The sequence below is a fragment of the Panthera pardus genome, unplaced genomic scaffold, assembly GCF_024362965.1.
Source record: "Panthera pardus isolate Hobbes unplaced genomic scaffold, ASM2436296v1 HiC_scaffold_6, whole genome shotgun sequence".
In the NCBI taxonomy this organism is placed as follows: Eukaryota; Metazoa; Chordata; class Mammalia; order Carnivora; family Felidae; genus Panthera; species Panthera pardus.
Genome location: NW_026526991.1, coordinates 89734137 through 89750061, shown reverse-complemented (window position 1 = coordinate 89750061; position 15925 = coordinate 89734137). Strand labels below are relative to the sequence as shown.

The following is a 15925-nucleotide window of genomic DNA, read 5'->3' as shown; positions in this document are numbered from 1 at the left end:
TCTCCTTTACTTCTATGTCCCAACACATAAAACAGTGGCTGGCAGGGAGCTGGAAGTGTTTATCAGGATGATCTGGAGGCTTTCCCTAAGAAATTTAAGAACTGGTTCCTTCGAAATGCGGCTTTGAACCTGTAATATAAGGATACTCCAAAGCATAATCCTGCTGATCCTGCCATTAAGCAAAATAAATCACAGGGCTGCCACCTGCATAAATCAGATCCTTGCAGAGGCCTGAAACCTACTGCTCTCGGGTCCCCAGTCCCAAATTGGGTCATATTTAACAGCACTGTGCTATCAGGCCTTAAATCTATCACCTGCAAGAGAGGAGATGGATTGGTGAAAGTCTGCCCTAAACTATAGGCCTATCATAAAAGTTCATCCTTCATCTCCAGTCTTCCTACATCTTAACTGTTGGGCATCATAAGAGTAAGGCATGGACATAGTTGAAATTTTATGAAGGTGAATACATTAGAATTTAAGATTTACGGTTCATGGCCTATCGTCATGAGAAGCGAGTACATGCTGTTACCCTAGAGATTTCCACCCCACACACAAAATACGTTCAGTAAATATTTGTTGAATGAATGAATGAACGAATGATAGGGTCTCCATAAATCATGATTAGCATTATACTTCCGCTATTATTATTATCTTCATTCCTTAAACTATGAATGAGAAAAGAAATGAATGTTTTATACTATACTATATACCCATAAATTCGTAAAGTCAAAGAATATCTTTAGAAACATGAACATGTGGAAGTGAATAATGATCAGTCATATTTTAACTTTCTTAGCAAATTTTGGCCTAGATTGATGTTTAATAATGACAAATTTTGGAATTTATTTTAAAGAGTCTAATACCAGAACAAGATAGATGGGTTGAAGTTTTACAAAATTGAAGGGGAAATTATTAAACATTATTGAACTACATGGTTAACATTGAGGATATGTCACATTAGTCTAAAGAAGGCATTGCATGATAACTTTGATAGATGCCAACCCAGAAAAGTAGTATTTAATTATATTCAACATCCATTCCTCTTAGAAAATTTTAGTAAGCTCAGAATGGAAGGAAACTTAGGTAAATATCTTACATTTAAAACTGGAATATTGATGGGGCACCTGGGTGGCTCAGTTGGTTGAGCATCTGACTTTAGCTCAGGTCATGATCTCGCGGCTCGTGAGTTCAAGCCCCGTGTCGGGCTCTGTGCTGATAGTTCAGAGCCTGGAGCCTGCTTCGGATTCTGTGTCTCCCTCTCTCTCTGCCCCTCCCCTGCTTGCACCCTGTCTCTCTCTCTCTCTAAAAATAAATAAAACAGGGGCGCCTGGGTGGCTCAGTCGGTTCAGCATCCGACTTCGGCTCAGGTCATGATCTCATGGTCTGTGAGTTCGAGCCCCGCGTCAGGCTCTGTGCTGACAGCTCAGAGCCTGGAGCCTGTTTCAGATTCTGTGTCTCCCTCTCTCTCTGACCCTCCCCTGTTCATGCTCTGTCTCTCTCTGTATCAAAAATAAATAAACGTTAAAAAAAAATTTTTAAAAATAAAAATAAAAATAAAAATAAATAAAACATTAAATACATAAAAAAAATAAAAATGGAAAACTGCAAGCATTCCCGTTAATGTCAGGAGAAAGATATGAATACCTTTATATTGACAGTAAAGCTCTATGTTTAAGTTTTATTATATTCTCATTTTCCATTTGAATAAGAAAGCAAATAAAATAATTCTATAGAATTAAAAAATATAGAGTAACAAGAGTTCAGTAAAGCAAGTAGTTACAAGATAAAACATTCAAGACTCCATAGTAAATAAGATTAAAGGGGAAACTATATGATCACCTCAATAGATAAAGAAAATGTAGTTAATAAAATTTAGAACCACTCATTTTTTAAAAACTCTAGAAATAGAAATGTAAAGAAAACATTATACTTAATGGTGAAACATTGAAAACTTCTTTATAATCAGGAACAAACCAAAAAGGCTTACTATCACCACTGATAACATAGAACTGGAAGTGTTATCAGTGCAAAGGGTGACAAAACTTTAGCATTACTTACAGATTACATGACTCTGTCAATACAAATTTTGGAAAGATTATACAGAAATATTGTTAGAATTAATATCAGTTTAAACTCTACTCATATATTATCAAATATTAGTTAAAAATAGGAAAAAATAGCATTTACCATTTGCCATACAAAAATATGTTCAATTAATGAATAAATCCAACAAAAGATATGCAAAACTTCCACAGGAAGAAAACAATGCAAAACTCATTCAAAGAGATGTAAAACAAGACCTAACTACATGGAAAAATCTATCCTGTTTACCACTTGCATGTATCCATAATGTAAGATGTTAATTCTCCTCCAATTTGATTTATAGTTTTAATGCAATACCACTCAAATCCGTACACATCTATTTTGTGTATGGGTGAGTTTGATAAGCTGATTCTAAAGTATATTTGGCAAATTGCGGTGCCTGGGTGGTTCAATCGGTTAAGTGTCCAACTTTGGCTTAGGTCATGATCTCGCAGTTCGTGGGTTTGAGCGCCATGTCGGGCTCTGTGCTGATAGCTGGGAGCCTGAAGTCTGCTTCTGTCTCCCTCTCTCTCTGCCTCTCCCCTGCCCACACTCTGTCTCTCTCTCAGTCTCTCAAAAATTAACTAATATTAAAAATAAATAAATAATAAATAAATAAATAAATAAATAAATAAATAAATAAATAAATTTGGCAAATTAAAGGGCCTAAAATAGTAAAAAAAAAATGCCTAAAGAAGAAGAGGGTAAAAGAACTTATGGATTTCAAGGCTTATTATAAATTCCAGCTTTTAAGGAAGTGTGTAGGACTGACGCAGAAATAGACAAATAACAAGTGCAACACAATGAAGAAGCAGGCCTGGGCTTATATGGAGCCTTAGTATTGGACAAAATTAAATCAGTGAGGAAAGAATAGTCTCTGCAATTTAAAAAAAAAATTGGTTAAATTCTACATCTATACTGTCAGATAGTATGTGGTCATTTGAAAAAATAGATTTTGGGGGCGCCTGGGTGGCTCAGTCTGTTGAGCATCCAACTTCAGCTCAGGCCATGATCTCACAGCCTGTGAGTCGAGCCCCACATCAGGCTCTGTGCTGACAGCTCAGAGCCTGGAGCCTGCTTCAGATTCTGTCTCTATCTCTATCTCTCTCTGCCCCTCCCTTGCTCTCTCTTTCTCTCTCTCTCAAATATAAATAAGCATTAAATAATTATTTTAAAATAGAATATTTTTTTCTCTGTTCGGAATTAGAAAGATTGTTCATTCAATAGATATTTGGGGGCCACGTACTATACCAATCACTATAAAATTTTTCTTCCAAAATATATTACTTAGTTAAATTAGCAAATTACAACATGACATGGAATTATGATTTTGATTCCTGTCTTCTTACTTCTATCTCACACATCATCATCCTTACAAAATAGTGCTCTTTTTGTCTAATTCTGTTCTTCCCCTCCGCTCTCTGTCAACCATACTGCTGTTCTTTGCCAGCTGCTAAACACCAGTCACCCATCTTCCTCTGAGTTTCTAGACTAGCTGTTGTTTCTGCTACAAAAAAAGTCTTTCATCAGAAGTCCCCATGGCCTACACTCTTGCCAAATTAAGATCTGTGTCAAATAGTTCAACTTTTCGCTGACCATCCTATTTAAAATTGCAAACTGTTACCCACCTCATATTCCATCTCTACAATTTCTATTTTAGTGTTTTTATAGCATATATTACTCTCCTGACTCTTTTATTTTTAAATGTTTATTTCCTTATTGTCTGAATTTCACATTATGTAAACTCTATAAAGGAAGACATTTCTATTATTCTTTGCTATATATCCCAACGCTAAAATAGCATCTGGCATGTGGTAGGAATAAATATAGTAGATATGTATGTGTGTGTGTCTTTTTGCACAAAAATATAGAGAAAGTACAAAAGGATAATATCAAATTGTTTCTACTAGTTATTTCTGGGGAGGAGAGTGGTAATGGAGGAGGGATGAAGGGATCCTTTCATGGTTTACTTCATATTTTACTGTGTTGTTTGAATTAAATAGTATAAAAAGTTAAGTTTTTTAATATCCCTGAATCTCTTCCAAATAAAACATATCAAATAAGGTAGCAAAACTCAAAAACTATGGACAGTATCTACAACAAAACTAGGCAACAAAGTATTCCTGAGAATCCTAAAATATAAGCAGGTAGGACAAGTCAGCTATAAGACCTGCATACCAGCATATCATGGGAAGAAGCTAAAGAAGCAACAGGTCATCTCATTGACCTGAGAACAGAACTCCAAAGACTCCATGGGTACTCACTGGAAAGCTGAGCAGGTCAATTTGATAACAGCAGCTAAAACTTGGAAGAATTTTTACTCACCCCAATTCACTGGGAAGGGCAAGCGTTCTGTGGCAGATCTGAAAAGGTCAAAGAACTCTTTGAGCTTTCAAAGGTAATTGGAGCTACCTTCCAGGAAAAAGTCCTACACTGAAGAGACACTACTATATGTATAATCCAAACTGAGAGGAGAAAGGTCATAGGAGAAAAAGAAAACCAAAGTCCAGAAAAAAAGTGGGGTGAGGGGAGAAGCAAAAGAAACATATCTTAGGGGTGCCTGGGTGGCGCAGTCGGTTAAGCGTCCGACTTCAGCCAGGTCACGATCTCGCGGTCAGTGAGTTCGAGCCCCGCGTCAGGCTCTGGGCTGATGGCTGGGAGCCTGGAGCCTGTTTCCGATTCTGTGTCTCCCTCTCTCTCTGCCCCTCCCCCGTTCATGCTCTGTCTCTCTCTGTCCCAAAAATAAATAAAAAACGTTGAAAAAAAAAATTTAAAAAAAAAATAAAAAGAAAAAAAAAAAGAAACATATCTCAGAAAATATGAAACAAATATTTTTCATCACTGTATGGTACCAACAGCAAAGGGAGCTTCAGACCCTCAAAAACCTTATACTCCATCTTAAAAGTTTAGGAATGCTAATTTCATATTAAAATGATTAAACCAAATGGATCATGTTTGAATGTCATACAAAGTTATAATAAGAAAAAGAAAAAGAAGATGTAAACAAAATCCCTACAATAAAGTATGCCAGAAAGATATTCCCACCAAAGGATTAAACTGAATCCTTATATTTCAAATAGAGCTAAAAGAAATTAAGAAAATGATAAAGACATAAAGGAACAATATATATCACAATTTAAAAAACTCAGTAATGAGGTGACTGAACCCAAGAAAGAATTAAAAATAAAACACAACTTTTTAGATTGCTTTTCTTTTTAAGTTTTTATTTAAATTCCCACTAGTTAACAGTGTAATATTAGTTTCAGGTGTAAAATATAGTGGATCATGGATCAACACTTCCATACACCACCCAGTGCTCATCTTGACAAGTGCACTAACTTAATCTCTATCAACTTTTTAACAGATTACCCCACCCACCTCCTTTCTAGTCACCATTAGATTGTTCTCTACAGTTAAGAGTCTGTTTTTTGGCTTGCCTCTCTATTTTTACCCTTTACTCATTTGTTTTGTTTCTTGAATTCCACATGTGAGTGAAATCATATGGTATTTGTCTTTCTCTGACTGACTTACTTTACTTAGCATAACACTCTCTAGATCCATCTACATTCCTGTAATTAACAAAATTTTATTCTTTTTATAGCTGAGTAATATTCCACTGTGTGTGTGTGTGTGTGTGTGTGTGTGTGTGTGTGTGTATCCCACATCTTCTTTATCCATTCATTAGTCAGTGGACACATGATCTGTTTCCATAATTTGGCTATTGTAGATAATGCTGCTATAAACATAGAGGTGCGTATATCCCTTTGAATTAGTGTTTTTGTATTCTTTGGGTAAATAATGCAATTCCTGGATCACAGGGTACTTCTATTTTTAACTTTTTGAGGAAACTCCATACTGTTTTCCATAGGGACTGCACCAGTTTGCATTCCCACCAACAGAGCAAGAGGGTTCCCCTTTCTCCACATCCTCACCAATACTTGTTATTTCTTGTGATGCTGATTTTAGCCATTCCAACGAGTGTGAGTTAATATCTCATTTAGTTTTGATTTGCATTTCCCTGATGATGAGTGATGATGAACATGTTTTCACATGGCTATTGGCCATCTGTATGCCTTCCTTGGAAAAATGTCATTCATGTCTTCTGTTCATTTTGTGTGTCTATGAGAGAGAGAAAGAGAGAGAGGGCACATACATGTGAGTGAGGAGGGGAGTGGCAGAGAGAGAAAGAGAATCTGTTTTTATCTTTTTTATTTTTTTAAGAGAGAGCATGAACAGGGGAGGTGCAAAGGAAGAGGGAGAGAGAGAATCCCAAGCGGACTCCATGCCCAATGCAGAGCTCCACACAAGGCTCAATACCTATCATGACATCATGACTGTGAGATCATGACCTCACAGTCATGATCTGAGCCGAAATCAAGAGTCAGAGGCTTAACTAACTGAGCCACCAGGCGCCCCTCTTCTGTTCATTTATTAATTGGATTATTCATATTTTGGGTGTTGAGTTTGATAAGTTCATTATAGATTTTGGATACTAACCCTTTATCAGATATGTCAATTACAAATATCTTCTCCCATTCCATAGGTTGCCTTTTAGTTTTATTGATTGTTTCCTTCACTGTGCAGAAGCTTTCTATTTTGATTTACTCCCAATAGTTTATTTTTGCTTTTGTTTCCCTTGCCTTAGAAGACATATCTACAAAGAAGTTGCTACAGCTGATGTCAAAGAAATTTTCCCCTGTTTTCTTCCAGGATTTTGATGGTTTCAGGTCTCACATTTAGGTCTTTGATCCATTTTGAACTTATTTTTGTGTATGCTATAAGAAAGCAGGCCAGCTTAATTCTTTTGCATTTTGCTGCCCAGTTTTCCCAACACCATTTGTTGAAGTGACTGTCCTTTTTCCCGTTGGATATTCTTTCATGCTTTGTTGAAGATTAATTGACAATACAGTTGTGAGCTCATTTCTGGGAAAAGAAAACATAGTTTTAAAAGCAAACCAGAAAGAATGCAGATTAAACACAACACAACAGATGCCTCTAGAAAAAACAGATGAAAAAAGGAGGACTTTTAAAATTAAAAAATTAAGAAAGGCAATGAAAATCCAACATATATATATATATATACATACATATATATATATTAAAAGTCCCTAAAAAGTAAAACCCAAATAATATATTAAAATGGTATAAATACTAAATTATTTAGCATTTTAATAAATATCAGTATCATAAATTACATTTTCTGAGGTCAAAAGTCTTGAAATTACATATTGTAAGGATACATTGAATATTTGGAAAAATTACCCAGAGTAACCAACCTGAAACATATTTTAGAAAAACTATTGGACTTTGAAGGAAAATAAACTTCCTTGAGGCGTCTAGGCAAAAAGAAACAAATATTTATTATTTATAAGAGAAAGAAGTTCAGTATGTCATCAGAGCTCTGCGTACTAATTCTTTATTCCAGGGGAAAATGGAATAATGTTTTTCTGGCACTCAAAAAAAAAATGTGAGCCAAAGATGATGTATTAGGCCAAACTGACTTACAAATCAGGCCACAAACTGTTGTGAACATCTAAAACTCAAAAACTTTTTTCTTTGAGCACTTTCTGAGGAATTTCAGGTAGAGAATGAACTTCAGGTAGTCACAATGACAGAGATGCAGACATAATGCCTACTAGATAGTTTAAGATTTAATGGTAGTTAGAAGAGAAACTGTGTGGTATGTATGCTACACATAGGTAGAATAGCTCTATAAGAAAATGGAAGTGGTATATGAAATACATATGAAGAGCAGAGTATACATACTGCTTGCCTTATAGTATTAACTAGGATAACAGAAATGCATGGCCAACTAATCTTCCACAAAGCAGGAAAGAAAATGCAATAGGAAAAAACAGTCTCTTCAGCAAATGGTGCTGGGAAAACTGGACAGCAACATGCAGAAGAATGAAGCTGGACCACTTTCTTACACCATACACAAAAATAAACTTAAATGGGTGAAAGACCTACATATAAGACCAGAAGCCATCAAAATCCTAGAGGAGAAAATAGGTAACAACCTCTCTGACCTCAGCCACAGCAAATTCTTACTAGACATGTCTGCAGAGGCAAGGGAAACAAAAGCAAAAATGAACTATTGGGACTTCATCAAGATAAAAAGCTTCTGCACAGTGAAGGAAACAGTCAGGAAAACTAAAAGGCAACTGATGGAATGGGAGAAGATATTTGCAAATGATATATCCGATAAAAGGTTAGTATCCAAAATCTATAAAGAACTTATCAAACTCAACACCCAAAAACAAATAATCCAGTTATGAACAGAAAATTTGAATACACATTTTTCCAAAGAAGACATACAGATGGCTAACAGACACATGAAAAGATGCTCAGCATCACTCATCATCAGGGAAACACAAATCAAAATATAAGGAAATACAAATCACTGCTGGTGGGAATGCCAACTGATGCAGCCACTCTGGAGAACAGAATGGAGGTTCCTCAAAAAATTAAAAATAGAACTACCCTATGACCCAGCAATTGCAATAAATACAATTGGATAAATTGCATTTTTCTAAAGGATACAAAAGTGCTGATTCCAATGGCACGTGCACCCCAATGTTTATAGTAGCATTATCAACAATAGCCAAATTATGAAAAGAGTCCAAATGTCCATCAACTGATGAATGGATAAAGATTAGATGTGGTGTATATATATACAATGGAATACTACTTACTTTGTGATCAAAAAGAATGAAATCTTGCCATTTGCAACAATGTGGATGGACCTGGAATGTTTTATGCTAAGTGAAATAAGTCAGAGAAAGACAAATATACGATTTCACTCACATGTGGAACTTAAAAAAGACAACAGATGAACATAGGAGAAGGGAAGGAAAAATAAAATACAGAGAGGGAGGCAATACAGAGAACAAACTGAGGGTTGCTGGGGGGATGTTGGGTGGGGGGAAGGGCTAAATGGACGATGGGCACTGAGAAGGGCACTTGGCAGGATGAGCACTGGGTGTTATAAGTGATGAATCACTAAATTCTACTCCTGAAACCATTATTAAAAAAAAAAAAACTAGGATAAAAAGGACAACACTGCAAATTAGATACTGGAGAGGAGGGTACAGAGGGAATAAAAATGTTATATGCAGATATTTATTGTATCATTAGAACACAATTGCAAACCTCAAATACAAAAAAAAAAAAAGACTTGAAAAACAGTGACACATCAAAAACAACCCACCAGAAAAAAAAACCAGAGTGAAAAATATTTCATATAATGTATATTAAATATAGTATATAAACTGCAACTTTTTTGTAATACAGTTGAAAGAAGAACACAAATATATATATAAATAAAATAAACAATAAAAGTTAAACTATAATTTTTTGAAAGTTTAAATATGGGGGAGAGAAAGAATAGCATAGAGAGTACAGAGATAAATGCTCAGCTTCTTGGAATATACATTGTTTTGTAGTTTTAACTTCTGAATTATTTAAATATTTTAAATAATTATAAACTAAAATTAAGTTTTAAATAAATCATTCCTAAAATTAGAAAACAAACCTAAAATAAGTCAAAATTGCAATTACAGTTTTGTGTTTGCTAACAACACATATTCGCTAACAACATAAGCTGTGACTTGGGGTTTTTAAAAATAACATTTAATAGTTGGGCTCCAAATAAACAGACATGGCTCTTGACTATCCTCCACGTCTAACAAACACAAGAAAACAAATCTTAAGTGAAATGAGTCAACTCAGGGAAATGTTACCCACTATCTTTTCTTTTTCATTTCTCTAGGAAAATAAAGGAAAGTCTGGAGTGCTTCCCTGTTAAGTTAAATAACTTGATCCATACACTTGCACAAATGACAGCCACAAGTCCTGCCAAATCTGCTTCACAGACTCCTTCCCAGGAATCCTGTATGCTGAGTGCAACCAGGTCAATTCAAAGAGCGACAATTTTAAGGTTCAGTAAGAAAACCAGTAATGTAAGTCTCAAGTCTGTCATTTGACTTAAATATCTGTTGACCTCATCTCAGACTTCCCTTCACTATGCTACACATCCTTCCTTATATCATGATATTTTTTTTACTATGCAAATGAAAAAGCAGTTACGGTTTGAGCAGAAGTGCCATTAAGGAGGATGTTCTAAGGAGAAATCATAACAACCAGAGCTATTAGTAGAGAACCATCAAAGAGAACAGTTCCTGCCTGTAGTAGACCATAAATCAAGAGCTAATTAAAGTGTCTGCATGAAAAGAAGAGCAGAAATTAGGCAGTCTGTTCCCAGCACATAAGATTACGATATCTTTATATACTGTGTTTATAGGTAATTCTGCCTTTACAAATTGCATCCTTTTGTTCGTGCGATGACATTTTGTGGAAAAGTTCTTGCTTTGTTTAGTTTACATGAAACCATATTTTAAAATGTATCACAGGTTGATAATGCCACCTTTTGATTTTTGTCTATTTTCTGCAGCTGTATCTAATCCAGGTGATACATGGTAACAATGAAATGAGCCTGACAGAAAAATCATTTGACCAGTTTTCAAAACTTCACAGCCAACTTCAGAAGCAGTTTGCATCATTGACTCTCCCAGAGTAAGGCACTTCCTCCCCTGTGTTTTGTCTGCAGTTCTTGTCCTTGAACATAAGGAAAAATTATGGTTATGGGATTTTCTATTTGTGAACAACACAGCATTCTGACTCCAATGCCATTGAACCTATCCCAGCAGAGTCTGTATGACTCCCAGAGTAAAGAATCTTTTGTCTCATAAAACAGAACAAGGTTTGCAATTTCTCTGTTTGCCTTTAGCCATTGATTTTGTAGACAGAAAAATTCAGGAGTTATTTCATTTTTCATCAGTTACCAGGAAAATTGTTTTATTTGCCTGTTTTTAAATTTAATCTTTTTGGGTTTTTCTATAAAAATAAAATTGACATTGAAAATGCAGAACTAAGTTGGATATATCTACTCTTTCAACAAATAATTGCAGTTAAAAGCCCTGATACATTTATTTTCCATACCAGAAAAAGATTCATTAATATCATTTAGCATAGAAGTAAAATTTACTAATACCAACTCACTTTTGTTGTTAATGATTAACTTTGACTTGGATCGTCTAAATCTAATTTGTCATTATGTTTCTTTTCAAACAATCTTGAAAACCATTGCTTTTGTTCATGTTATCATTTTTTAAATATTTAAGTATAAACAAATTAAGAATATAACTGCAAACAACTTCTGTTCAAATAAACCTTCTAAAATTCATCACTTAGAACTTGCCAAATTTAGGTCATAGATTTCAGTGTATACGAAAGGTGTATCTTGACTTTAAAAAGGAACTTGCCAGAAATTATATTGGCACTTAGGTAAATCAAACGTTATTTTATCTACACTTAGGAATTTTTGTTAAGGAAATGGTCCCTTAATAATGTGAATGTCCATATCTGACCTGACATACTTTGTACATGTGGATGAAGTACTAGGCTTTTTACTAGGCTTTCAGGATTTAGTCACCTTCCAAAATACAAATCTAAGCAAAGTTATCAATGAATGGAGAGATATGGTGCAATATTGAAGAGTGAATAGTTCACTACTTGCAGATGCTACAGAAATTTTGAAATACAGATGCTTTAAATATCAGGAAGTCAACAAATTAGAGTAAGAGTATGTTCAAGAGACTGAGAGGAAAGGAGTGTCATTGTGGAAACTTAAAAGCAACACCAGCTTTAAGAATTACTGAAAACCATCTGATAAAATAACAGAAAAGGAGGTGCTGGCAAAAAAAAAATTCAAAGTTTGACTGCAAATATTGAATTCAACATCAGGGACTGTCATTGTACTCTACCAATTAATGATTTAAAATTTTATTGCTCAATGGCTGCCCTTTTTTGGTTTCAAGAACTTCTCTGTTCTACACTTTTATCTGTCCACTACACTTAACATAACTTGTAAAACCTTAAAAATGTTAATAATCTCTCTCCATATGTCTCTTCTTGATTTTTCAGCTTTAGTTCTAAGATTATGCCTTGTTCAACTGCCTTACAATGGTATTTAAAAAGATTTTAAGACCGTTCAAGCAGTGTGTATGTGTGTGTGTGTGGGAGGGGGGGAGGGGGGTTGGAGGTGGGGAGCATATAGTTCGTGTATGCCCTTGACAATATTTGTATGCAGATAGTTCCAAAGGAACCAAAGCTTCCAGTGATACATATAAATGAAGGATGAAATCAAGATTTCCTCGGACTCCCAAATTTACTAAGAGAAGCCCTACAAGAATTATGTTAACCTGATCTGGAGAGTATGATCAGAAAGTTAGAGTCATGAAGAATAAAATTCACATTATTCATAGTATATGACAGGGGTCTTCAAAGCAGGCTCTTTGTATCTCCCAAGAATACACAGGCATTGGAATCTTCCATACAATTAAAGGTCTTTAAATTAACCTGCTTAAAAATTAAACGGTTGATTTCCTTTCCCTCTTCTACTTTCAACATTGTTCTTCTCCCAACCATCTAGAACTTATTTTGGTACATTGTCCCAGAGAGTAAAAAATCTCTGAGAATCAAATAAAAGGCAAGTCAAGACATTGGTGTTGGTACTGGGGGAAAAAAGGAATTATTCTAATACCCAGATATCAAATCTGTTTGTCAGTCAGATGTTTCCTACTCTTTGGCATGAACAAAATGGCGGGGGACATGATGGTGCTGTCACATAAAAGATAAAAACTCATTTTCACAAAATGATTGCTATATTATATTTGACATGTAACTGAAAAGCATTTCAGACAATTGAATGACATTACTATGGCTAAACTCTTACATTCTCTCATACTTAATTATATACAAGATTTTTTAGTACCTACCTCTGAAAAAAACATCAACAAGGGAACAGAATTGATAGTGAACTCCAAATTACTCTAACAATAAGGAAAATTCATCTACAGATATACAAAATAATTTTTTTAATGTTTATTTTTGAGAGAGACAGAGACAGAATGAGAGTGGGTTAGACGCAGAGAGAGAGGGAGACACAGAATCCAAAGCAGGCTCCAGGCTCTGAGCTGTCAGCACAGAGCCCGACGCGGGGCTCAAACTCAAGAGCTATGAGATCATGACCTGAGCCAAAGTCGGACGCTCAACTGACAGAGCCACCCAGGAGCCCCCAAATTAATATTTAAAACCTGCCCAATCCATCTGTTAATCAAATGTGTTTCTATGTTTTGAACTAATTGTATATGGTACAAATTATTGTGATAATTAAATCCGGGTGAAAATTTTTAATACTTTAAGCCTTAGAATTGCAGGAAACCTTTTGAAAAATAAAATGTCAATTATTTAAATACACAAACGTAATTCTGGACTTCCTTAACATTTACAACAGGAAACAGTGAATGGGTTGGCCCGTAGTTGTCACCTACTTCTGTGTCTGCTGCCAGCCCTTCTCTATCCCTCATACCCTTACCCCAGGGAAATACCTGTACCAAAGAAGCAGAAGTATGAAGGAGGAAGCAGCAAGACTGAAGTCAGAGAAAGCTGCTAGGTAGTTCCTAAGAAAATGTACTTAGCCAGAAAAATATGTCACCAAATGCTATCCATTAACAGTTCATTCCACTCAGTAATTGGTCTTAATCACATCTAACCCATCAAGAGGAATCTTCAGAGAGTGCAGAGGAAATTCTGCAAGTCAGACTCTTGAGGAAAATGATACAGTGTTCCAAAAGACTAAGACCAGATGGAAACATATGTCACTTGGTAAAATGTTTAATTTAGTTAATGCGGAAATATCTCTAATGAACCCAGAAGAAGCAATACAATCTGACCTTTGTGAAAAATAATGAATCATTAACTTCAGAAAGTATTTATTAAGCCTCCACATGTATTTAAAAGACAAAATGTGTGGTCTTCCATGAATACAGCAAGAAGGAACATATATATTAGTTTAATAGGTTAAATTAAATTAAATTAGCATTAATATTAATGAAAGTTAAAATAGCACAAGTGACCACAATCATGTTAATGAAACTCTCAGGATTAATCATGTGTTCTATGTGTTTTTTTTTTAATGTTTTCACTGGCCCCTCCATCTGATGTAGCTATAACTTCACTAACAACCCTAAGATGCAGAGACCAGTTTTCAAACTAATAAAGATACACTTCTTTTTTAATTTATTTATGTTTTAAACAGGTTTCCTCATTGGTGGCACGTACCTTTTACAAACTCAGACCACAAACGATTCAGAGATCTAAATCATTACATGGAACAGATATTAAATGGATCATATGAAGTTGCAAATGTATGTTACAACTTACTTTTATATTTTTATATAAATATCAACTATTTTATGTATTATTACTAGAAATATTTTTAAATACTTTATGATAACCTTCTTTTCCTCCTATATCCACTCGACAAGTGAGTGTGTGACTAATATGTATAAAATTCCTGAACAGAAATTGGAACAGCAGTAAGGTATATAGCACCTTTATATACTTGAAGTACTTGAAGTAATATGTGATTAGTGGACTATCAGTGCTGGTAAGTGCCCTAGTGTTTTAGAGGATTAAGAGTTATTTCTGATTCTGATGGTAAGAAGGTCTCAAGGAGGAGAGAGCAGCTGAGCTAGGTCTTTAATACCGGGTAAGATTTTAAAAAGAGTTGGTGTAAGGAAGTGTTTCAAGTAAAACCAAACAATATAGAAAAGGTCATAAATTGGGGAAAAAGGGGGGGTGGGATATCATTAGATTCTATTGCTCCTGTCACAAATTACCACAAATTTGGGAGTTTAAAACAACAGAAATCTATTATCTTTCAGTTTAGAAGGTCAGAATTCTGAAAATGGGTCTTGAGGGACTAAACTCAAGGTGTTGGTGGACTGGTTCTTTCTGGAGATAGTAGGAAAAAATTCATTTCCTTGCCTTTTCAATTTCTAGAAATTTCCTGCATCTCTTGACTTGTGCCCTTTCAAGCAACTGCACATTCTGACCACTGATTCTGTCCTCACATCTCCTTCTCTGACTCTTGCTCTGAGTCTCCTTGTGTTTACACTGGGCCTACCTGGATAATCCAGGACAATCTCACCATTTTCAAGATTCTTAATTTAATTATATCTGCAAAGCCCTTTTTGCCATGTAAGGTAACGTATTCAAAAGTTCTAGGGATTAGAATGTGAACATCTTTGGAGGGCCATAATTCTATCACAGAGATACATGAAAAAGTGCAGCACAATTCAGTTGGTTCTCAGCATTCTTGTGATCTAAGTGCAAAATGTGAAAGGAAGATTAAAATCAGCAAGGAGGTTGGGGCCAGGTTGTCAAGAGCTAAGCTAAGCCTTAGAGGGTAGTGAGGGACTAAAAACAAGAAGAACAATGTTCCTCACCACTCTGGGAGATCCTGTCCCTCCTTACTGGGCTGGAATTATGTTCTTTTAATTTTTAGCCTTTTAAATTGTATAATATATATCCAGAAACGTCTACAGAAGACTTTAGAGTTAGGTTACAAAAAGCCATGCAGCTTCTGCCAATTTCACTCAGGATATTCACAATGGGAACCTTCAGCTGCCATATAAGAAATTGAGCTCCCCGGAGTGAGCCAGGTGGGGAAACAATATGGATAGATCAAATAGAGAGAGGTCCAGAGAACACAGCTCTGCTGGTCCCCAGCGGAGGTTCTCACCTTCAGCTAGCTTCAATGTCACAATATTTTGAGTGAATGATGACTCCAGCTCCAGTCACCAAATGACTGTTTACTAGAGACACCCTAGGTGAATTCAGCCAAACTGCAGAACTGGGAGACAATGGCAAAATGATCGTTTAAACCAACAATGCAGGGATAGACCATATCTAAGGTGCATATATTTTCATTGTTATA

General features: G+C 35.3%; 1 protein-coding gene across 3 annotated transcripts in view; it reads left to right on the top strand.

Annotated features, from left to right (window-relative positions):
- The window catches only part of PIK3C2G (phosphatidylinositol-4-phosphate 3-kinase catalytic subunit type 2 gamma), a 350214-nt gene that overhangs the window by 272397 nt on the left and 61892 nt on the right, over positions 1-15925 (top strand). For all 3 annotated transcript variants that reach the window (XM_019452113.2, XM_019452112.2, XM_053894931.1), the window contains 3 exons: positions 9854-10043; positions 10535-10656; positions 14243-14351. In XM_019452113.2, the coding sequence (XP_019307658.2) occupies positions 9854-10043; positions 10535-10656; positions 14243-14351 (421 nt within the window). The remainder of the gene's footprint in view (positions 1-9853; positions 10044-10534; positions 10657-14242; positions 14352-15925) is intronic.